Source organism: Gymnoscopelus microlampas (assembly GCF_963454915.1).
Source record: "Gymnoscopelus microlampas genome assembly, chromosome: 19".
Taxonomy (NCBI): domain Eukaryota; kingdom Metazoa; phylum Chordata; class Actinopteri; order Myctophiformes; family Myctophidae; genus Gymnoscopelus; species Gymnoscopelus microlampas.
Genome location: NC_139956.1, coordinates 48,125,914 through 48,151,050, shown reverse-complemented (window position 1 = coordinate 48,151,050; position 25,137 = coordinate 48,125,914). Strand labels below are relative to the sequence as shown.

Genomic DNA, 25,137 nt, shown 5'->3' with positions numbered 1-25,137 from the left:
AACTCCTCATTCAGCCCATGAGGGGCCATGGTATTCAGAGTGTATACATAGAAAGATTCTCGTTGCAGTAAAAGTCGATTCTGATCACCTCCTCGAGGGGGCCTATCCACCTTCTCTATACCCCAGTAGCGTAAAGATGCAATACTGTGTCCCATTTTCTTGAAATGAGCTGCTACTGGGTTTCGTTCATCTCCACACCTAATGTTACTTCTGTGTTCACTTACACGGGTACGTAGGGCTCTACTGGTTTTGCCCACATATGCAAGTCCACAAGGACATTTTATCATTTAAACAACAAAAGTTGTGGAACACGTAATCACTCCTTTTATGGGCAGCTGTTTCCCACTATGAGGGTGAGTAAAAGATTGACATTTAGAGGTATATGTACATTGAGCACAATTTGAGCATTTATAATTACCAGCAGAAATGTTTGATAAAAAAGGTAGAGGGGGTGGTGGAGGGGGTGTAGGAGCGTATGAGTTGGTCCCTTAAGTTAGGGGAGCGTTTAAAAACCAACTTCGGGGGCTCTTTAAAGACCACTTTTAGTTTAGGGTCAGTGTCAACAATGTGCCAATGTTTGTAGAGGATCTTTCTAAACTCAGCACCCATAGGAGAATATCTAGTAATACAAAGAGGAGAAATGTGTTTTTGTTTAGAACGTTTAACTGGGTTCAAACACTCTTCTTGTGTGATAGATTCAAAACGCTTAGATGCAGTGTGAACCCATTCAGGTTTGTACCTTTGTGACAGAAAGCGGTTCGTTAAATCAGTTGCTTGTGTCTGGTAACCTTCGCCTGTGCTACAGATCCTTCTAGCCCTGTGGAACTGGCTAATGGGAAGGCTTCTGATGAGGTGACCAGGGTGGAAGCTGTCACCATGAAGTAAAGTGTTCCTGTCGGTGGGCTTCCGGTATAAATCTGTCTGTAGGGAACCTCCTTTTTTGGTTACTAAAACATCTAGAAAACTTATATGGGAGTCACTATGTTCAAGAGTGAACTTCAAGTGTTCAGTACATGAATTTAAGTAGTTGTGGAACAAGTCCAAGTTTTCAGATGTACCATTCCACACAATAAAAATGTCATCAATATATCTCTGATAGCTGAGTATGTGGGAATAGTAGGGGTTCACCTCAGAGTCAAGTACATAAGAGAGCTCAAACAAACCCATATACAAATTGGCATAGTTAGGGGCCATGGTGCTGCCCATTGCAGTACCATTGATTTGAAGATAGAAATCATTTTTTAATTTAAAATAGTTAGAAGTAAGCACAAGCTCTGTAAGCTCACTAATACAGGTAGTGCTGGGTTTGTCAGAGGGATCTCTCTGTCTGAGAAAATAATTCACAGCCTCAATGCCACCACTGTGGGGAATGCTGGTATATAGGCTGGACACATCAAAAGTAGCTAAAAGACAATCAGAGGGTACATCAATAGCTTTCAGTTTGTTGATAAAATCTATAGAATCTTTAGTGTACGATGACAGAGTTATTACCCAAGGTTTTAGTAAATGGTCCACAAAAGTGGAGACGTTATTGGTGAGAGAGCCAATTCCACTCACTATTGGCCTACCAACTAAAGGGACCGTTTGAGATTTATGGACCTTGGGAAGGGTATAAATAACAGGTATAACAGGATTTTAAAACCTTTAACAATTTGTCTAAAGCTGAAAGAGAATGTCTCAATGATCTACGCAAAGACGCCACCATTGTCATAAAATCGGCCGACAAGGGTGGCAGTGTGGTCATTCAAAATGCTACTGATTACAGCTGTGAAATTATGAGACAACTTAACGATACCATTTTCTATAGAAAACTGCCCTCTGATCCCACAGTTCAATTCAGAGCACATGCACATGACAAACTTGATTTTTGGTTTAAAAATGGGGAACTCAGTGAAGATGAACTTGCTTTTATGAAAACTGATCACCCTGTTATACCTGTTATTTATACCCTTCCCAAGGTCCATAAATCTCAAACGGTCCCTTTAGTTGGTAGGCCAATAGTGAGTGGAATTGGCTCTCTCACCAATAACGTCTCCACTTTTGTGGACCATTTACTAAAACCTTGGGTAATAACTCTGTCATCGTACACTAAAGATTCTATAGATTTTATCAACAAACTGAAAGCTATTGATGTACCCTCTGATTGTCTTTTAGCTACTTTTGATGTGTCCAGCCTATATACCAGCATTCCCCACAGTGGTGGCATTGAGGCTGTGAATTATTTTCTCAGACAGAGAGATCCCTCTGACAAACCCAGCACTACCTGTATTAGTGAGCTTACAGAGCTTGTGCTTACTTCTAACTATTTTAAATTAAAAAATGATTTCTATCTTCAAATCAATGGTACTGCAATGGGCAGCACCATGGCCCCTAACTATGCCAATTTGTATATGGGTTTGTTTGAGCTCTCTTATGTACTTGACTCTGAGGTGAACCCCTACTATTCCCACATACTCAGCTATCAGAGATATATTGATGACATTTTTATTGTGTGGAATGGTACATCTGAAAACTTGGACTTGTTCCACAACTACTTAAATTCATGTACTGAACACTTGAAGTTCACTCTTGAACATAGTGACTCCCATATAAGTTTTCTAGATGTTTTAGTAACCAAAAAAGGAGGTTCCCTACAGACAGATTTATACCGGAAGCCCACCGACAGGAACACTTTACTTCATGGTGACAGCTTCCACCCTGGTCACCTCATCAGAAGCCTTCCCATTAGCCAGTTCCACAGGGCTAGAAGGATCTGTAGCACAGGCGAAGGTTACCAGACACAAGCAACTGATTTAACGAACCGCTTTCTGTCACGAGGGTACAAACCTGAATGGGTTCACACTGCATCTAAGCGTTTTGAATCTATCACACAAGAAGAGTGTTTGAACCCAGTTAAACGTTCTAAACAAAAACACATTTCTCCTCTTTGTATTACTAGATATTCTCCTATGGGTGCTGAGTTTAGAAAGATCCTCTACAAACATTGGCACATTGTTGACACTGACCCTAAACTAAAAGTGGTCTTTAAAGAGCCCCCGAAGTTGGTTTTTAAACGCTCCCCTAACTTAAGGGACCAACTCATACGCTCCTACACCCCCTCCACTACCTTTTTATCAAACATTTCTGCTGGTAATTATAAATGCTCAAATTGTGCTCAATGTACATATACCTCTAAATGTCAATCTTTTACTCACCCTCATAGTGGGAAACAGCTGCCCATAAAAGGAGTGATTACGTGTTCCACAACTTTCGTTGTTTACCTGATAAAATGTCCTTGTGGACTTGCATATGTGGGCAAAACCAGTAGAGCCCTACGTACCCGTGTAAGTGAACACAGAAGTAACATTAGGTGTGGAGATGAACGAAACCCAGTAGCAGCTCATTTCAAGAAAATGGGACACAGTATTGCATCTTTACGCTACTGGGGTATAGAGAAGGTGGATAGGCCCCCTCGAGGAGGTGATCAGAATCGACTTTTACTGCAACGAGAATCTTTCTATATATACACTCTGAATACCATGGCCCCTCATGGGCTGAATGAGGAGTTTGACGTTAAACCTTTTCTTTAATAGTTTTCTTTTTCACCTTTTTGTTTGTTTAAAAAATGTTTAAAGAATGTTTAAAAAAAAATGTTTTTCTCTTTTTTCCCTTGTTGCGACCGTAGGTCGCACTTACTACAGAAACCTGCTCCAGGTGTCCGTCCGTCACTCCGTCACTCCGTCACACACGTCACACTTTTGCCCTGCTCATATCTCCGCACCCATTGCCCCGATCCATGCCACATTTTGCACACACACTCCTTACCTGCCAAACTACACCCTCCAAGGACCCCCGGAGCTCCAGGGACCCCCAGCTGCCTCGGGGACCCCCAAGTGTAAAAAATGAGCACATGTGGACAAATTACCAAATGACCACCCCAACGGGGCTGCTCACGGGGCATTCCCGGGGACCACCCACTCCTGGTGCTCCAGAACGGATGCAAAAGTGGTGGCGCCCCCAGTGGAGGACCCCCTGCCACTGCAGCTCACCCTCTTCTGTATACATGTGACCTACGGTCGCTTATCTCCCGATTAGGGAGTCTTACTGGTATTATATTGTTTTTGTCTATGCCTTCCCTGTGCATCTAGGCCCTGAGCGATGTTCTTTTGGAGCTGCTAAACTTTTGCTTTATTTCCTAATGTGTCTTTTTTGGGATCTCATAGAACACCCATGTACTGCTTATAATTAGTCCTTTGGCTATGTTGCCTCTTAAAACTGTACTGTGCTGCATCATGTCACTATATCATGTCACAAATGAATGATTTTCTAATTTTTCTCTAAAAATGAATTAGAATTACTGAATTCTATTCTTCTACTTTCTAAAAGGAATTGAATGAATTTTTTCAAAAGATGAACTTTTCCTAAAGATAAACTGAATTTCTATTTTTCTACAAAATATCTATTTTTCTACAAAATAACTGTTTCCAAAATGAACTGTTTTTATCATGATACTGTTTATAATCTTTGTAAACTGTCCCCTTAAGATAGGGGGAGGGTGTATCTATTGTCTATTATCCCCGACACAGCTGGGACTCTGATTATTTGCTCCCTACTTTAGCCTGCCTACCTCTGCACTCCTCATACCTGACGAAGACCCGAAGGGGTCGAAACGTTGTAACGCTGTGAGCTTAAAAATAAAACTGGTCGCTGGATTTAGAACAGGTTGGCATTCTCAAAATAACCATTACACCCCCTTTGACCAAGTGGAGTAAGATTGGTTTCAGTGATATTTGGAATGACCCTGTACATTACTGCAAATTTTCAAAGAAATGTGAGTCTGCATGTATGTGTTAGGGGCAGATGAATAATTGTCATAAAACTGCAATATTCATTGGCTCATTAAAGCTTCATTTTTTCACTTAGAAACAATCCGCTTGCACCGTTTAGTCGGCATAGGCCCAAAGTTCATGTGTAAAACGTTTCGTGCAGATTGCTCAAAAATCCCAGGAGGAGATAGATTTTAACAGCTTTTCATGTAATTCAAAATGGTGGGAGATCTAAAGGTCAGAGGTCAAAAGTCAGAGTGTGAAAGTTGTTCATCATGAGGAGACGCATGTGTGTATTGAAGTCGTATGGCTGTAGGTCAAACAGGGCATGAGTTGTACCTGTTCAAAGTTGGCATTTTCAACTGAGTGCTATAGCGCCACCTTTTGACGAAAGATTGTGAGATTTATTTCTTGATAGTTTTTCATGACCATCTATCATATGGCAGAAGAAGAAGAAGAAGAAATGGAATAATGCCAATAACAAAACGGGTCCATGCTGGAAGCCTGGCCCCGTAACTAAAGACTGAAATAGCCAGTAACAACCATGTTACTGTGCCACTTCCTTTATGTAGTCAGGATGTGTACAGTATGCTAGATATTTTAAAACTACACTGCTTTACTTTCACACTGTTGCACTCATTCGTACCTGGGAACTGCCCAGTACCTTTACTGAAGGCTGCAGATCTACATCTATCTGCTATTTTCACTATTTTTGTATTATTTTAATCATCGTAAAAAGGCCCAAGTTTGAAATAATCGTGATATTGATTTGAAGTCATATCACCAAGCCTTACTGTGGAGTGTGACCTTTTGCAGTTTAACCACCCCTCCATAGCATTATGTTTGTTTTCAGGACATCTCATTCATCATTCATTCACGTTCCTAAGAACTAATTCTTTCTAAATGAATGAATGAATGAATGAATGATTTATAATCGTTCATTCATTTATAATTCAATGTTCTGTGTATGTGCAATTTCCAAACAGGTGATAACCTATTCCATGCACCACAGCTTGACAACTCAGACGTGCACTCATTGATGCATGACACCAATGGCTGCACCTCACTCGGGCGCAGTGGTGGAAAGTAACTAAGTACATTTACTTAAGTACTGTACTTAAATACAATTTGTAGGTATTTGTACTTTACTGGATTATTTCAAATTTTCAATACTTACCACTACATCTAAGAGGCAAATATTGTACTTTTACTCCACTACAATTATTATTATTCACAATGCGTCGCATTGTGAGCTTGTAGTAGATCTGCTATTTTCAAAAGATTTTTATACATTTGAAAACTTGAAACGGGACATTCTGCATAATGAGTACTTTTACTTTTGGTACTTTAAGTACATTTTTATGTCAAATTGCCAATACTTTTGTACATTTTGAATTCCAGACTTTGGCTTGTAAAAGAGTACGTCTATATTGCAGTATCGATACTTTTACTTAAGTAAAGAATGTGAGTACTTTTTCCACCACTGGTACTATAGGTCTCTGTTGTTAAACGACCTGCTGTGTTCACATGTTCAACACACATACATGTTACATGAGAGCTTATCTTCTTTAGTTGTCGTAGTCAGACCAGCATGTGCAGTTATGTTCACACATTTGTGAACCATGCTTAGAGATGGTGAATCTTTTTTAAATAGATCCTATGTGGTTCAATGTAGACACAAAGTAAAAGTTATAGAAACTCAGGTTTAGTGTATGTGTATGATAACATTTTTATCTAAAGAAATCTAAACAATTTGACACTTTAAGCTGTTGTAGACCTTGTCCAGCGTGTTGTCTCCTCTAAACGTTTCAATTAGTGCGGACAACACACTGGACAAGGTCTACACCAGCTCAAAGGGAGCATATTGTCTTGATGTGCATAAAGTACTTTGGTTGTTGCTATGTTTGGTCACTAAATGGCACTCTAAGTAATGCACTGGAGCTTCTGTTTAATATTATTGTGGTTTGTTAAAAGTGTAATTTTGTATGTGTATTACTGACAAACTTGACCATCTCAGTATTCCTATTTCTTATTTCACATACTGCATCACCGAATGAGCGCAATTTAATATTTACAACACAGAAATTGCTACATAGTCACTGGAGTCCTGGAACGGATGTAAAGGATCAAGGTATATTAGGGTAGGTCGATGTTTCTGAGCTCCCACACAGCGAATAAAGACCTCAACTACAGGTATATGAATAGGTTTACCAGTGTGTTTTGCAAAAAACGCCCCCCCCCCCCCCCCCCCCCCCTGCTGGCGCTATAAAAGGCCGATGTGGAAAATGCAGGGCAGAGGTTTTTCCTTGGCCTCTGGGGAGACCGTGTTTCATGCCGATCGGTCCATTTATAGGTAAAAAAAAACGCGAATCGCCCTGTTATAGCGCCACCATGCGATTCAGCGATTTTACCGCTGGTGCCACTTGATGTTAGCCTTGGATCCAGACTGCTCAAGTCGCTATACAGTCTGGAAAGCCTCCTATCTCCGTACACAAAAGAGTGAAAACGGGGGTGTTGTCCACTGTAAAACTCGAGTCATTTCCTGACTTGCCTACGACTCAGTCATTAAAATACGACTCAAATAGGAGGCTGGCCAGACTGATAAGCGAAGGGAGAAGAAAAAAAAACGGGAGCGTACTCAAGTTCCCTCAACCCAATGCTCCCTCAGCCCTATGTTCCCTCATTCTTATGTTCCCTCAGCCCTATGTTCCCTCAGCCTTATATTCCCCATCCCAAAATAGACCCTATGTTCCCCCAGCCCTATGTTCCCTCAGCCCTATGTTCCCTCAGATTGGTAAAATGGGGTATATTTTTTTGCTCTTGTCTGTCATGAGATATTTTTTAGCAAGATACCTAAAAAAGTGATAGACATATTTTTAAAATGGGCCATGGAACTGAATCCTACAAAAGGAGTGTGATAATACATTACATTACATTACATTACATTACAGTCATTTAGCAGACGCTTTTATCCAAAGCGACTTACAATAAGTGCAATCAACAAAGGTAGGGAACGAAAGCTACTAATCACCAGAGGTTATAAGTGCATTTTCTGCAATAACAAGCAACCAAGAGCATACCTAGCGCTAAGGTAAAAGTGCAATATATCAGCTACCTATTTCCTTAAACAGATGAGACAAAGTAGTCAAATGAGCAGGAGCTAAAAACAAATAATTGTATTGACTAAACAAGATCCAATAAACAATTCAACAATAAAACAAGCATTCGTACAACTAGTTAACAACAAGTAGGCCAGGCAAAGAGGAAGGGTAGTGTTTCCTGAAGAGGTGGGTTTTCAGCCTGCGGCGAAAGATGGGCAGTGACTCTGCTGTCCTGACATCAGTGGGAAGTTCATTCCACCACTGTGGGGCCAGAACAGAAAAAAGTCGTGACCGTGTCGATCGACCAGAAGGACCGTTGAGTGGCGGGGGAGTCAGTCGCCCCTTGGTGGCCGACCGGAGTGGTCGGGAAGGGTTGTGGGCATTGACCAATACCCGGAGGTAAGAGGGAGCTGTTCCTTTCGCTGCCCTATAGGCTAGCACCAGGGTTTTAAACTGAATGCGAGCCGCTACGGGGAGCCAGTGCAGGGAACAGAGAAGGATAGTTGTGTGAGAGAACTTGGGGCGGTTGAACACCAGACGAGCCGCAGCTTTCTGAACAAGCTCCAGGGGTCTGATGGCAGATGCCGGAGCGCCAGCCAGGAGGGAGTTGCAGTAGTCCAGGCGGGAGATGACAAGAGCCTGGATGAGCACCTGGGCTGCCTTCTCCGTGAGGAAGGGCCGAATTCTCCTGATGTTGTAGAGGAGGAATCTGCAGGACCGTGTCACTGATGCGATGTTAGCCGAGAACGACAGTTGATCGTCCAGGGTCACACCCAGATTCTTCGCAGTCCGAGTTGACGTCACCACAGCGTTCTCAATGGTGATGGCCATGTCTCGGTGAGGACAGCCCTTCCCCGGGATGAACATCAGCTCGGTCTTGTCCAGGTTGAGCTTCAGGTGGTTCGTCGACATCCACTCCGAGATGTCAGCCAGACAAGCAGCAATGCGTGCCTCCACGTGTGTGTCAGAGGGGGGGAATGAGAGGATCAGCTGGGTGTCATCGGCATAGCAGTGGTAGGAAAAGCCATGGGAGCGGATGACAGCACCAAGAGATGTAGTGTAGAGAGAGAAGAGAAGAGGACCCAGAACCGAGCCTTGGGGAACCCCAGTAGTGAGCCTGTGTGGTTCTGACACAGACCCTCCCAGCTTCACCTGGTAGGAGCGACCCGTCAGGTAGGATGCAAACAGGGAGAGTGCAGAGCCTGAGACACCCATCCCCTCGAGGGTGGAGAGGAGGATCTGATGGTTCACTGTGTCGAACGCTGCAGACAGGTCCAGGAGTATCAGGACAGAGGAGAGAGAGTTCGCTCTAGCGGCATGGAGTGACTCCGCCACTGCCAGGAGGGCAGTCTCTGTCGAGTGACCCACTTTGAACCCAGACTGGTTGGAGTCCAGGAGGTTGTTCTGGTGGAGATACGAGGACAGTTGTTTGAACACAGCACGTTCGAGAGTTTTAGATAGGAAGGATAGAAGGGAAACCGGCCTGTAGTTCTTGACTTCAGAGGGGTCAAGTGTCGGTTTCTTGAGGAGGGGGGTGACTCTGGCAGTCTTGAAAGTAGAGGGAAAGTAACCAGATGTCAGAGAGGTGTTAATAAGGTGGGTTAAGAAGGGAAGAAGTTCAGGTGCAGTGGACTGCAGCAGAGGGGATGGGACAGGGTCCAGAGAGCATGAGGTGGGGCGGCTAGAGGTAACAAGGAGAAGGACCTCGTTAGGAGAAAGGGGAGAAAAGTGGGATAGAGAGGTGGAGGGGGGGGAGAGAGGAGTAGATGAAGCTAGAGAGGGGAGGGTGGAAGAGGGACGGGTGTGGGTAGTGCGCAGGGCACCAGCCGGGGGAGGAGGGAATGAGGATCGGATATCGTTCACCTTCTTGTCAAAGAAGTTGGCGAAATCGTCAGGGACGAGGGACGAGGAGGGAGGAGGGGGAGGTGGTTGCAGGAGAGAGGAGAAAGTTTCAAAGAGTTTTTTAGGGTTAGAAGCAGAAGCCTGAATTTTAGTGCAGAAGAAAGCAGCTTTAGCAGCTGATAGAGAGGAGGAAAAGGTAGAAAGGAGAGATTGGAAGGTAAGAAGGTCCTCCGGGAGGTTGCCATTTCTCCATTTACGCTCAGCTGCTCTTAGGCTCCGTCTCTCAGTACGCACTGAGTCCGACAACCAGGGTGCAGGTGGAGTTTGGCGTGCAGGCCTGGTGGTGAGGGGACAGAGATGGTCCAGGGAAGAGGATAGAGTAGAGAAAAGAAGATCAGTGGCAGTATCGGGGGATAGTAGAGCAAAGGATTCGGGGGCAGGGAGAGCAGAGAGGACAGAGGAGGAAAGATCAGAGGAGGATAGTGAGCGAAGGTTGCGACGTGAGGAAATCATGTGGGTAGGGAGGGGCTGTGGGGGAGGGGAGGAGAGAGAGAGAGAGTAAGACATGAGGTAGTGATCAGAGAGTTTCTTACCCTTTTCACTGGGAGGAGGAGTGACGGACAGGTTAGCAGTAGAGCAGCCTCTGGTGAAGATCAGGTCCAGTTGGTTGCCCTTCTCGTGGGTAGGGGGAGATGGGGAAAGGACTAGGTCGAAGGCGGCGAGAAACGACAGTAGTGGGTCTAGCTGCTTCTCGGTCGGGAGGTTGAAGTCACCCAGAAGGATGATTCCAGAGCCGTCGACCGGGAAGTGAGAGACTAGATGGTCGAGTTCCTCCAGGAAGCCACCAGCAGAGCCCGGTGGGCGATAAACAACTGCAATGGTGAGCTTGACTGGATGAGAAACCCTGACCATGTGATATTCAAAAGAGTTAGGAGAGAATTGTGACAGTGAGACAGGAGAGTATTTCCATTTTCTGGAAATTAGCAGACCAGCACCACCACCTATCCGCACGCCTCTGGGAGTGTGAGAGAAAGAGAACACATCTGACAGAGCCGCGGGTGTAGCAGTGTTTTCTGGTGGGATCCAGGTCTCAGTCAGGGCAAGGAAGTTAAGGGAGAGCCCGGATGCGTAGCCTGTGATGAAAGCAGCTTTGCCTTCCACCACAGCCGATCGGCAATTCCAGAGCCCCCCTGTTACCACTTGCTCGACGTGAGTTGAAATAGTAGGATATATTAGATTAGCGGTCTCGCGACATCTGGGTGTAACCCAGTGTTTTTGCGACCGCCAGAAAGAGGAGAGGACAGGAATAGGAAGAAAGCCCATTGTAGATCACTAAACATATACACACTACTATATCTAGAAGAAGCACTCAATGGTCCAGGTCTTACATTGACTAAGTCGCGCTTTGACAAAGTCGCCTGCAGCTGCCTTTGTTCGTCTAGCCTTTGTTCGTCTAGTAACATGGCATGTTACAAAAGGTTACATTTTTGATATTGCAAAAATGTATGGACAGTTATATTTTCTTGCTAAAACAATATATATATAAAAAAATATATATATATATATATATATATATATATATATATATATATATATATATATATATATTATTGTCCCCTCCATATTTTTCATCTCTTTTATAAATAAGAACCGAAAATGAATTGGGAAAAAAGCTCTGTGTCTGTGCAGCACAGTCTATTCACAGTGTCTATTGAAATGACAACGAACACAGCCATAAAGGAAACGATAAGGAAGCAGTAAAGGTATCCTTTAGCCTTAGATACACACAAACTTTCTGTGTAGGAGTGTCTTTATTTATAGTCATTTATTAAACAGACAATAAAGCAATGTCGATAGACTTTAGTTCTCCTTTCTAGTTCACTGGTCAATTGTACATGAACATCCCTTCTTTTACTGTAGGGGTTGAAGGTATACAGTGTAGTTCAAATTGAAATGACAAAATCTCAATAGCATTGCTCTGGTTTAGCATTGCCTGGGTTTAGTGTTAACCACTTTCAGTGTGGCGTCCCTATTTTGGTCATCTCATTATAGGCGAACATTTAAAAAAATACAACTTAGTTCTAATAATGCAGTGCTTAATTGAATTATATGAGCCTATTGTACCTAGTGGGCTATACATGGTCATACATGTAACATACAGTACAGTTGGATTTTAAAACTATTTGCTACATAATAAGCATCTACATGTAGCTATTATACTTGTATGTCAAATATGGTCTGAAGAATCAATAGAGAATTATGGAAATTTGAATCTGGAAAGTATCGATTATTAGTGTCACTGACGGCCGAGATTTCTGACTAATAACATTAATAGTTGATGGGAGTGGGACACTTTGTAAACGTTTAAATATTTGGGCTTTCATTGCCAGGTATTAATTAATTAATCCGCCACTGCCAGCGGTTTTACCTTATTTTGAGTCCTTTTGACGATCCACAACCCACACTATGCCAAACACAGAGAGACTTGTGTGTTCTCCGCAGACCCGCTGACAGACATTTATAGACATTCACATATTGTCAGTTTTCGGACACTGTTGGTCCTGGTCCGACCAACTTGCCACTTGCACGATACACACCGAATCAAATGGGACACACACAAGGTATGCCCGGGACACACAGACAGACTGACCTTTGAGGTGACACCCAGAGTGGAAGTAGGGCAGCCCCCCCCTTCTTCAGGGGACCCCAACAGGTGACACCAACAGCACATTATGGCAGGACTATCTGTGATGCTGAGGGAACATAGAGTAGGGCTGATGGAATATAGGGTTGAGGGAACATAGGGCTGAGGGAACACAGGGTTGAGGGAAAATAAGCCTGAGGGAACAGAGGGTCTAAATTGATATGGGGGAATATAGGGCTGAGGGAACATGGGGCCTAATTTGGATGATTTTTTTTTAGAGATTGAGGGAACATAGGGTTGAGGGAACATAGGCGTGACCCCCAAAAAACAGCCAAACGTAGTCAATCAGGCTAATCCTTGTAGCACCTCTTTTATCCGCCGCGGCACACTTTGCATTATTTAGTTGGCCGTAGAGGACTTGATGCGGCAGGCGGTGGTCAGGCATACGGATGGTGTGTCCTATCCACCGTAGGTGTCGTTTGGCCACGGCTGCTTCCATACAGGTGGATTGTGTGCTGACTCTACAGATCTACAAATATCTAGGGTAGTGATAATAATAATGAAAAAGTAATTTGTAAAATATATTAGTTAACCTATTCTTGAGAAAACATTTTTAATACTTAATAGTTATAAAACTTTAATAATAATAAAATATATTTTAAAATATCTATTAACTAGAGACTATTAACCATGTAATGGGCCAACATCTCACAGTTTTTTATTTTTTTATTTAATTCGATTTCAACTCCATAAGATCTTACAGCGTCTTATGGAGTAGACAAAATGTTATATTTTTTATAGTTTTCTTATGCTAAAATAACACATTTTAAACCATCATCTTTATTTAGTTTGGATTTAGAAGGAATCACTGATCAGAGTTGACATGTTACGGTTGTTACGGTTGAGACACATATCTTATAGCAATATTATTGAATATATTTATCCAAAAATAGAGAGCTTGCAATAGCTTCAGCAGCTTTCCTGCCTTTTTTTAAACCATTTGAGTGAGACAAGGGACCTTAGTTGTTTTATTATTATTTTGTAATGCTTTTAACAAAAATATAAATAGTTTGTTGAGAATCCTTGTCTGAGACGAGGGTGTTTTCTGGAGGAAACCAGACCAAAACATTGTATAAATCATGTGTGGCAGGGGGCGTGATCTCTAGGTGCCGTCTGTGGACTTGTGTGTGGCTCTGACACTGGACCCAGCCTCACTGCAACAGAAAGCACAAACACATTTTCTTATCAGCAGCACCTGCACTTCCACTTAACGAACACAATGTCAGCGTGCCCTCCACGGAAGGGAGAGGTGGTCCTCCACCAACAATACAGCTGCATCCTGCAGGGTAAGGGGCCGGTGACACTGAACCCACTTCCCAGTGGAGGTTGGCAGGCCAGCGATAAACTGCTCAAACATCACCCGCTCGACCACTTGCTCGCCTTCAGCCATATATGGTAGTGCACTGTGGGGGCGAGGCTTCCCCTATTGGGCGCGCGTGTGGGGACTTCTTTCCTCTACATTACAAGAGTTAGGACGTCATATTTTAATACAACCCATTCTCAGCACTGGCCTCAGTGGTGCACCTTGCTAATCATCAGAATCTTTAACCACTAGCACTGGGAGTCTAAGTTCGACTCTCGCTTGGGACAATACTTTTTCAAACAACCGCAGACTACTTTTTTTCGTTGATAAAGTATAGTTTTGGACCGGACCGGAGGGGCGCAGTCTCAAGCGAACTTGAGAAACATTTTTTAAATTTTCATGAAACATTTTAAATGAGTGTGTTAAGTAAGAATTGAAAATGTTTTGGTATGAGCTAACTGAGGAATGGGTGAGCTAACATTTCTCAATTAGTTTAAAGGGCAAGACCACTTTAGTAGAGGTTTGGGTTGTGTAGTTACCTTGCCATGATGTAACTCCAAAGGTGTGCAAGAAATAAAAAATAATTGCTCCATTGATTAGAAATTGATAATTCAAAATATGCTCCTCATTGACTTACATTGTACGGTAAAACAGCTCTCAAAGTCACTCTTTTAGGACAAAAACGAACGCAAACAAAGTTGATTCAGACAATATAGAACATCACCAAACCCAGTACTGTTTTTTTTTTTAAATAAAAATGTCAACTTCCTGTTGATTTTGCCATTTTTAATAAGTAGAAAACCTGGACTGGATCGGCGGATCCGGATCCAGATCTTCAAATAGTAAAATCAACAGGAAGTTGACATTTTTATTAAAAAAACAAACAGTACTGGGTTTGGTGATGCTCTATATTGTCTGAATCAGCTATGTTTGGGTTCATTTATGTGCTAAAAGAGTGACTTTGAGAGCTGTTTTACCGTACAATGTAAATCAATGAGGAGCATATTTTGAATTATCAATTTCTAATCAATGGAGCAATTATTTTTGATTTCTTGCCCACCTTTGGAGTCACATCATGGCAAGGTAACTACACAACCCAAACCTCTACCAAAGTGGTCTTACCCTTTAAATGCCGCTCACCATGATCTCGTCAATGTATGACGTTATGCATTAATACAATAACATATAGATTTAAATGTATCAATGTATTACAGTAGGTATTAGGTGTGTGACCAATATACAGTATAGTCATTTTTCAGCTGGGATAAAATCTACCCCCTGAACATGATCAACCTTTTAAAATGGTAAAGAAAGTTTATAAAGCTTGTATATATCCATTAATGAGATACAGTACTTTAGGTTGCATGAGCCAAAGGCATACCATTGTGATAGACACTAGCAAGTAAAAAAGTGTTGGAACAGTCAATTGTTATGGCTTATGTAATAACACAAATCACACACTGACATAAAAGACCTACTCACTTTCTACAATGCAAAGGGGACCGGGGGTCTTCCACCACCCGGCAGTATAGGACCCCTGTAACAGTAAAAAAATTACACAAGCTAGCCTGAGATATGCGTAAATACAGTAGGTCTTACTGTAGTGATCTGCCAGGTGCCATCAACAGCCAATTGTTCTACAATTGTTGCCCAACGACCATGGGCTACCTGAAAGGACAACAGAAGGTAATGTTTAGCCTTCTGTGAGATGCAATTCTTGAGACTGTTGGGAGCCTGAGAAAATAATACCATGTGGCCCTTAACTGACCAACTTCAATGGGCCCAATGGTTCTCTTGCTGTGGCTTGCTCACTTTGCCTATTCATAAAATATATGTACTGTATGTGGGGTCTTTTTGGTTCAGCTTCTGAATATAATGTTCGGGCTCTGGAACAGTGGATCTCATTTGGGCCAGTTTTCTAGATGCCCTCTCTTACATGTTGCCTCCCTCAACACATCCCGAATAGACATACACGTATTATGTAACATTACATTGAGCCATCAAACAGTCCAAGAGGCAAAATACAAAACACAAAAAGACTATAAAAATCCTATCAGCTTTATTTATATAGCACATTTTAAAAACACAGGTTTACCAAAGTGCTGCACAAAATCATAAAATAGATACATGATATATGCTAAGGACCTAAAATTACAAAACAAAAATGTAAAGGCAAACAGCAAAATAAGTAAAGAAATTGTAAACACAAACAAGAGACTACAAAACACTCATGCTGGATTAAACGCCAAGTATACAAGTGGGATTTAAGGCAAGGTTTTAAAGTTTCAATGGTGTGGGCCAATTTGATATGGTGGGGGTAGCTCGTCCACAATTTTGGGGCTACTACTGAAATGACGCGGTCGCTTCTGATTTTTAATAGTTTTTTGGGATGACAAGTTGTAGCTCATCAGCCGACTTCAGTGACCTGACGGAATGTAAACATGTAAGAGGTTGGATAGGTACTGAGGCTAGACCTCTTCACGGGTACCCCGATTCCGAAAATCCTTGGAAAATAGCAGATCTACAAGCTCACAATGCCTCACATCGTCACGCATTGTGAGCTTGTAGATTGGCCATTTTCAAATGGCCGAAATGTATATAGGGCTGAAGTGGTTAATTTATGTTTTGTAATAATAATCAAAATCAAACTAGTGGAGTAAAAGTACAATATTTTCCTCTGAGTTGTAATGGAGTAGAAGTTAAAGTATTGATAATTGTAAATACTCCAGTAATGTAAAAAATACCTCAAAATTGTACTTAAGTACAGTTACTTTACACCACTGATGTGCACCATACTGCAAGGCAAGCCAGCTGCCAGGCTGATTTGAGAACACCGGTGTGCAGTCATGGATTCCTCTGACACCGTTGTCCTCAACGAGGTGAAAGCAAAGCTTTAATCATAAAATGGCCATTGGTAAATAGGTCTGCTATTATTTCATTAAGTCCACATTTATTTACAAAGAAAAGCTTTTGTCACACATTAAATGAATACCTCTGCGCATATTTATTTATTTCTTTTTGCAGTTTCATATGTGCTTTTTTGAAGGGGTGCCTGGGGTCGGTTTGTCTCGGAATCTCTGAACCGGTTCTGGAAGGCAAATAAAGAGGCTCGGAATCGGAGCAAATTGTCACGGGTCCACTCGGGTTCGATTCCGTTATATTCAAATATAGAGTGGCGCCGGCTCGGAATCTGACCTATTTTCTTGGGAAATGTTCAGTTCGGGTCATTTTTTGGGGAAATGTATGGAAATATATATGTATTAAAGGACGACTTCACCACTTTTCAACATATCTTCATATAATAGGTCCTCACTAATGCTCATGATAAAATGATACCATTTTTTTCTACTTGGTCTGTGTCTCATAGGAGGGCTGTGGACAGTCCAGAAACCCGTCTACCAGTGACGTTAGGCAGGATTTTTCCCCCAAAAAATATTACAATTTTTTTATTCCGATTTTTATTAAGGCGAGAACAATGGGATCTATTATTGCATTGCAACTTTCCAGGAATACAAAGCCTGCAGTTTCTATTAGCTTGGATTCCCCATTGATGATGTCACTGGTAGACAGGTTTCTGAACTGTCTACAGCCCTCCTTTGAGACACAGACTGATTAGGATTTTTTTTTACCATTTTATCATGAGCATTAGTGAGGACCTATTATATGAAGATATGTTGAAAAGTGGTGAAGTCGTCCTTTAATATTAAAATCTTTTTGTCAATTATGTCACATGTGTCCTGTCTTTTCACCAATAAAAAAGTAAAAACGTAAAAAAGTGTGTGTGTGTGTGTGTGTGTGTGTGTGTGTGTGTGTGTGTGTGTGTGTGTGTGTGTGTGTGTGTGTGTGTGTGCATTCTTTGTCAGTTCTCATCATCACACAAAATAAAGGCTATGACTTTCTACATAGCATTATTTTATGGATGCCCTACAGTTGTTCAATGGCCTGTTTCGTTCTGTTCATTCATACTGTATTATGTAAACCTGTATACATAAATGCAAACCAACACCCTAATAATGGCTTGTGTGAAACAAAATCTGTATCCTATTGGATTGTTGTCTTTGATAAATGAATGTCACTTCTTCTTCTTTCATGTGTCATCAGATGTCCAACTCAGTGTCGTGCTGCCATGTCCTGGTCTCTGGTCCCTTTTGGAAGAGGCCATCCTCCAAAGGTGGTCTATACAGCAGACAGATTGGCAAAATGAAGAAAGAACAAACGAACAAACAAACAAACAATACAAAAAAACAAATAAGTAAAATAAGTATTAGGCTAGAACAGGGGTCTTCAACGTTTGTCAGCCCAAGGACCCCTTAGTTGAGAGAGAGAGAGAGAGAGAGAGAGAGAGAGAGAGAGAGAGAGAGAGAGAGAGAGAGAGAGAGAGAGATGAAGCAGGGACCCCCCACTACATATTGTATAAAATTGTGTTGCAGATTAAACTTTTCATAGATTTCATAGCACTATCATCTGTGTTATGTACATATAATAATAATAATAATAATAATAATAATAATAATAATAATAATAATAATAATAATAATAATAAAAGACCCATGGACAACCATAGTACCATACCACTGGATCAAACGGATTAATATGAAGAGAAATAGTGTTTAGATATCAGTGAATAAATAATATGTGGAATGTGAAATGTTTGACTGTTTTGGCCATACCTCTCGTTTCACAAAAAGAAGGGATGAGCCAAGCATTTCTCCACTGTGGGTCTTTCCTTTGGGTCTGCATTGATCATCTGCTCAATGAGATCCTTAGCATCCGCATCCTGAACTTTATCCAGAGTGTACTTTCCATCAAAAATGTTGCTTTCACATCTAAACCCTTTGCCAAATGGATGGTGTCCTCCAGAAAGGATGTAATATATCAACATTCCAGCCACCTTAAAAATGAGCATGAAAATGATTAAGAACATTTTTATGTTGTTGTCATTGATTAAGTTATTCTCACAAAGTATAAAAAAACAATAACCTGGATATCACTGCTACTTATATAGCTGTCAGCGCTGTCTTTATCCAAAGTCTCCTTTGCCTTCCAGTATGTTGTTCCTGCACTGCTCGTGCCTTGGGTTGATTGCCCTTCAGGTAGTTGTCTGCTTATTCCAAAATCTGCCAATTTTGCCTTGCCATTAATATCTGCAAGGCAAATGGGTGGATCAATATAATACAGGGTTTTAGATAGAGGAAAAAAATTATTCAGCATGTATTGCGTATATTTCTGATATGATCTACTAGTTTTCCTTTTTCTTTTCTCTTACAGTAGCTTACCAATCAAGACATTCTCAGGCTCAATATCCCGATGGAGAATTGGAGGAGTCTGACAATGAAGAACTTTTAAGCCATTGAGAACCTGCTTTGCGAACTCTTTCTTCTTCATTTCAGGAGGGCTGTGTTTGGTGATGTATTCTTTCAGGGTGTATTCACATAACTGAAGACCAAGGTAACCAAAGTTCTCATCCTCTGCAAAGTCAACATATCGTACAATCGAATCATGACAAAGCTCTGGAAGACGTAAAAAGTCTCCCTCATTCTTCAGCACTTGGTAGTTAGATTTAGCCATTCTCTTAACTGCAACTTCAGTGCCATCATCTCTTAACCCCAAGAAGACCTCGTTTCCATCACTTCCTTTTGCAATGCGGAATTTGTCATCTATCACAAACACAAGACTCCCAACTTTGGTAACTGTAGAGTCATCAGTGTTTGCAAGCTGCGTCAACTGTTCCCTCCATCTTTTACTGATTTGGCACCATTTCCGTGGTTCTGTAATGGTAGTCATGGAAACTTCACACACGCACACACACACACACACACACACACACACACACACACACACACACACACACACACACACACACACACACACACACCAGTCAATTGTCTTTATTCATGAAAACAGCTTGGAACTATATAAATTAGAAATGGCAAGTTTAAATGGCAGGTCTCAGACTTGTTTTAAATTAGTTCTACAAGCAATTCATTTATATGTGGAATGTGCACTGCTTTGATGTGCCAACAGTCTGAACTGTCTTTACTCTGTCAAAATCAGCAATATTAATGTTAACTTCATCATGTTGATTGATTGATAGACTGACTGACTGACTGTCTGATTGACAATTTCTTGACAAAAAGGCATACTGTGTTCGAACATAAGGATGCCGTTTTGGTTGCATATACGCCTGAAGTGTTACTTGTGCAACCTCATAATAAAGTGGGAGTTAATTGTGCGAGAGCAAATAATTGCTGTTGTGCGACCAAAGCGGTACGTCGAGCGAACCAAAAGGAGTGCTCCTGTTCCCTTGCCATCTGGAAAAACAAACCTTCTGAACTGCAGAAGTAAACACATCCAAACAGATCAGGAAACATCTCCATCAGGTCAATATCAGCTGCATCTTCAGCACTGTAAATAGAAAGCACACACACACACACACGCACGCACACACACACACACACACACACACACACACACACACACACACACACACACACACACACACACACACACACACACACACACACACACACACAGTGATATCACTACAATTTTGCTATGCCTGCCATGTGGTCAGATGTATCCTTTTATAAACAGTAAAACACATTTAATTCAGCTTCATGTCTGTTTTTACATGAGATTACTTTATGTACTATTCTGTCCATTCTAGGAGAACAATAAACCTGTATAAATAAATGCAAACCAACACCCTGATGATTTGGGCAAGGTTTCAGGCAGATCAGAGCCCTATCGACTTGCATTATAAAATTAAACATTTAAATTAGTGGAGGCGCTTCTGTGGCCTACTTGCAGCGTGCATGTAATGTCTGGCAAAGTCACATGCACATACACACACACACGCGCGCACACGCACACGCACACCACACACCACACTACGCTGCAAAAGAAATTAAAAAAGGAAGAAAAAAAGAAAATCTAATGTTTCATTTATTTATAAATGAAAGGAGCGACATCTCTTTGAGTTTTTTTTTTTTTTACTTTAATTCAACTCACTGGTGCTCATGTAGATCATGAATGAAACGCAGCAGTCCAAATAAGTTCTCAGGGTAAGACTTAATTTCATCCATCTTCTGGACCAACTCGGGTGGCAACTGTTAAAACACACAAATTAAAGATGAAATCAACATGGGAACACAAAGAAATGTGAAATTATGATTTTGTTTCCTTGGCAAACACGTGCAGAGTTCACATTTCACACACAAATGAATTTAAATGCATTAAAAGTGCATTTAGAGAGGAAAACGTAGAAGGTATAAAATGTAAACAAAAAAAAGGTCACACTATTAGCTCACCTTGTGTTTCCATGTGTTGAACTGTCCCTGCTCAGCATGCTGGTCCAATGCTCCGATGACGTCCTTGTCAACAATGCTTCTCAAGTGCTCTACTCTCCTGTAAAGAAAGAAAGAAAGGCAGGCAGGCAGGCAGGCAGGCAGAGATAGAATTAGGTTAGAATATAAGTACCTTACCATTAGATCAAAATGATTAAGAAGAGCTGAAATAATGTTTAGATATCAGTGCCTGCAGAGGTGTGTGTGCCCCAATGAACCTGGGAGCTGTTGTTGTCTGGAGCCTAGTAATCCTGTAAGGGTGTCCCATGGCAAATTGGTCTTGGGAGAGGGTTCGGACTAAGAATGGTTCAAAGAAGGCTCTTATGCTCGAAGAAGCTACACGGCAACGTCTTCTCCATCTTGTGGACACACCACCCGCGGGAAGAACCACATGCAGAGGTTTTAGATGGACCAGACCTGGGCAGCAGAGGCTGACTTTGGGGGCATGGAACATCTCTAAGCTGGAGGGGAAGGAGCCTCAGCTTGTGCATGAGGTACAGCGCTACCGAATAGATCTGGTGGGGCTCACCTTAGGCAACTAAGGAGTTGCCCAAGGTGTGAGGGCCCAAGTGAGTGGGGGGATACTCACGAATCCCTGGTTGAGTGCCACTATGTTGGAGTTTACCCCGGTGGACAAGAGGGATACAGGGTCCAGTGGGCACCTAAACCTTTTTTTTCAAAATGTAAAAACTAAAAAAGCTTTTTTGATTTGAACATGCAGGGTACATCATTATCGGACCTACATTTACCCATCAATTTCTTGTTCATCCATGAAATGACTGGATATCACAATAGCATGTGTAGAAATATTGGGCCTTAAATATAATGAAAAACTAGAAAAAGTGCTCCTCGGAGCACAGGTCTCCGCCAGGTCAGGTACGTTATTGTGGCCTCCTGATGGCGCTATAATAGGCCAAAGTGAAAAGGGTGCCATTTCTTCTTTCACGGGGCAATCGGACACTGCATTCATGATTTGAGGCATTTTGTGCCAAAAATGTGTTTTGGTAAATTAGACCTGCTGGTGGCGCTATAACAGGCCAATGTGAAAAGGGTGGCATTTCTTCCTCAGCCTAGTGGGAATGCACGGCCCATTATTGTCTCCGCCAGGCCGAAGGCATGGCGAGAGAGTATATTTTGCACTCTGTCCATCCGTCCTTCTGTCTGTGAACAGCTAATCTCCGGCACCGTTGGCCTGATCGCAGCGAAACTTTGCACACACACTCCCTGGATGTCAATTCCGAACCTCTGCCCCATTTTTTATTCACATGGGCCTGTTAAGCACCACCAGGTGGCCGATTCTACCTGACCTGGCGGAGACCTGTGCTCCGAGGAGCACTTTTCCTTTTTTTAAAAAGGTGCCTAGAAATACCAGGTGCCCACCGTTCCGGTTACCGACAAGAGAGTCACCTCCCTTCGTCTTAGGGTTGTAGGGAGGAAAACTCTGGCAGTGCGGTTCAGAGTATCCAGCCTTCTTGGATACCCTGCATGGGGTGTGGGTGGGGGCAATGATAGACACTTGGAGTGGTGTGATTGGGATGAACGGTCTCCCAGATCTGAGTGGTGGCTTGTTATTGTACTTCTGTGCCAGTCATGGATTGACCATAACAAACACCATGTTTGAACATGGTGTAAGGAGGCTCATAGCTGATCTGAGGCCATATGATGGGGACATTGAACAGGAATGGTCAATGTTCAAAGCTTCTATGCTGAAGCCGCAATGGTGAGCTGTGGTCAGATGATCTTAGGTGCCTCAAGGGGCGGTAACCCTCGTGGACAGTGGAGGTCAGGGAAGCCGTCTGACTAAAGAAGGAGGCCTATCGGGTTATGTTATCCCGGGGGACCCCGGAGGCAGTTGCAAGGTATCGACAGGCCCGAAGGGCAGCAGCCACGCCCGTGACAGAGGCAAAGCAGTGGCACCAAGGTGTTTCTGGAAAACCTTACGACACCTCAGGAGGGTAAAGCGGGGAACCATCCAGGGTCCCGTTCGTTTTAAAAATGTTTGTTATCGTAGGGGAGGCTTCTAGGGCTTCTATTGGTTCTACCGAACGCCTCGGGATCCCCCAGGAGTTAGTGGATAATTTTGCCTGGGAGAGAGAAGTCTGGAGCTCTCTGCTGGAACTGTTTCCACTGTGACCCGAATCCAGATAAGCAGTTGAAAATGTATACATGTATGTATGTACTGGATGTATGTATGTATGGATAGATGGATGCATGGATATCAGTGAATGAATTAATAATATATGGAGGAGGAAATGTTTGATCGTACTGTCGCGATCGTACCTCTTGTTTGACCAAAATAAGGCATGATCCAAACATTGTTCCACTGTGGGTCTTTTCGTTGGGTCTACATTGATCATCTTCTTAATGAGATCCTTAGCAACCACATCCTGAACATCATCCAGAATGTACTTTCCATCCAAAATGTTGGTTTCACATCTAACCCCTTCGCCAAATGGATGGTGTCCTCCAGAAAGGATGTAATATATCAGCATCCCAGCCACCTTAAGAATGAGCATGAAAATTATTAAGAACATTTTATGTTGTTGTCATTGATTAAGTTATTGTCACAAAGAATTAAAAAAGAACAACAACCTGGATATCACTGCTACTTATATAGCTGTCAGCGCTGTCTTTATCCAAAGACTCCTTTGCCTTCCAGCATGTTGTTCCTGCACCGCTCGTGCCTTGGGTTGATTGCCCTTCAGGTAGTTGTCTGCTTATTCCAAAATCTGCCAATTTTGCCTCGCCATTAATATCTGCAAGGCAATTGGGTGGATCAATATAATACAGGGTTTTAGATTGAGGGGAAAAGAAATCTGCACGTATTGTGTATATTTCTGATATTATCTACTAGTTTTCCTTTTTCTTTTGTACAGTAGCTTACCAATCAAAACATTCTCAGGTTCAATATCCCGGTGGAGAATTGGAGGAGTCTGACAATGAAGAACTTTTAAGCCATTGAGAACCTGCTCTGCAAGCTCGCTCTTCTTCAATTCAGAAGGGCTGTTTTTGGTGATGTATTCTTTCAGGGTATATTCACATAACTGAAGACCAAGGTAACCAAAGTTCTCATCCTCTGCAAAGTCAACATATCGTACAATCGAAGGATGAGAAAGCTCTGGAAGACGTAAAAAGTCTCCCTCATTCTTCAGCACTTGGTAGTTGGATTTAGCCATTCTCTTAACTGCAACTTCAGTGCCATCATCTCTTAACCCCAAGAAGACCTCGTTTCCATCACTTCCTTTTGCAATGCGGAATTTGTTATCTGTCACAAACACAAGACTCCCAACTTTGGTAACTTTAGAGTCATCAATGTTTGCAAGTTGCGCCAACTGTTGACTCCATCTTTCACTGATTTGGCACCATTTATGTGGTTTTGGTGATCTCTTCTCATTGGATCCTGATGGTTCTGTAATGGTAGTCATGAAAACTTCACATTATGACGTTGGCTTGTAACACACACACACACACACACACACACACACACACACACACACACACACACACACACACACACACACACACACACACACACGCGCGCGCAAATGCAAGAGTCCGACACAGCCAGAGGATAAGCCTGACAACATTCTGTCCAAATCCGATCCATGTTCCAAGACACCTCAATATTTTTTTTTTAACCCAAACCTGATTACAGCCTGACATTTTAACAGCATTCCCTAATTGACAGCGACAGGTATTTTTCTCATAAAAGCTTATATTGTATGTAGGATTGGTTTATGATAAAGTAGGTTTTTTCCTTATCACCCATATGTATAGATACCAATGCAGGGCGAAACATCACATCAGTATGTATACAAAGTACCAGTAACTTTCAAAGGCGACAAAGAAAAACCAGACTCAGGACACAGGCAGCCATGGATGTAATGAAAGTATATTATTCAGACAGAGAGAGAATAATGGAAGGTTACAGTATCAGCAGGTTCACGCATCATCGGTCGTCGCCTCTCTCCGCCGTTAAACAGAGAAAGCACTGGACTTTAACAGCGTCCAGTAACATAAACATATGACATCATTG

The 25,137-nt window shown here is 42.2% G+C and overlaps 2 protein-coding genes across 2 annotated transcripts in view; one reads left to right on the top strand and one right to left on the bottom strand.

The window, feature by feature from the left end:
• The window catches only part of LOC311035487 (Fc receptor-like protein 5), a 157,930-nt gene that overhangs the window by 60,042 nt on the left and 72,751 nt on the right, over window positions 1-25,137 (top strand). The gene's annotated exons all lie outside the window — the stretch shown is intronic.
• Window positions 17,585-24,452, bottom strand: LOC311035560 (uncharacterized protein). Its single transcript, XM_084043836.1, has 10 exons — window positions 23,986-24,452; window positions 23,694-23,857; window positions 23,382-23,602; window positions 21,066-21,162; window positions 20,767-20,864; window positions 20,081-20,160; window positions 19,032-19,544; window positions 18,736-18,899; window positions 18,426-18,646; window positions 17,585-17,931 (listed from the first exon to the last, which is right to left on the bottom strand). Exons 1-9 carry the CDS (start codon window positions 24,275-24,277, stop codon window positions 18,434-18,436), a joined length of 1,842 nt encoding a protein of 613 aa, XP_083899962.1. The 5' UTR covers window positions 24,278-24,452; the 3' UTR covers window positions 17,585-17,931; window positions 18,426-18,433.

What these genes read in the sequence shown, in the direction of transcription:
- LOC311035560 (XM_084043836.1), bottom strand. Translation starts at nt 24,277, where the DNA reads ATGGCTAAATCCAACTACCAAGTGCTGAAGAATGAGGGAGACTTTTTA. An exon ending in TTATTTTGGTCAAACAAGAG is followed by an intron (nt 21,163 to 23,381) that starts GTACGATCGCGA and finishes CTTTCTTTACAG; the next exon opens with GAGAGTAGAGCACTTGAGAA. An exon ending in TAAGTAGCAGTGATATCCAG is followed by an intron (nt 18,647 to 18,735) that starts GTTATTGTTTTT and finishes CTCATTTTTAAG; the next exon opens with GTGGCTGGAATGTTGATATA.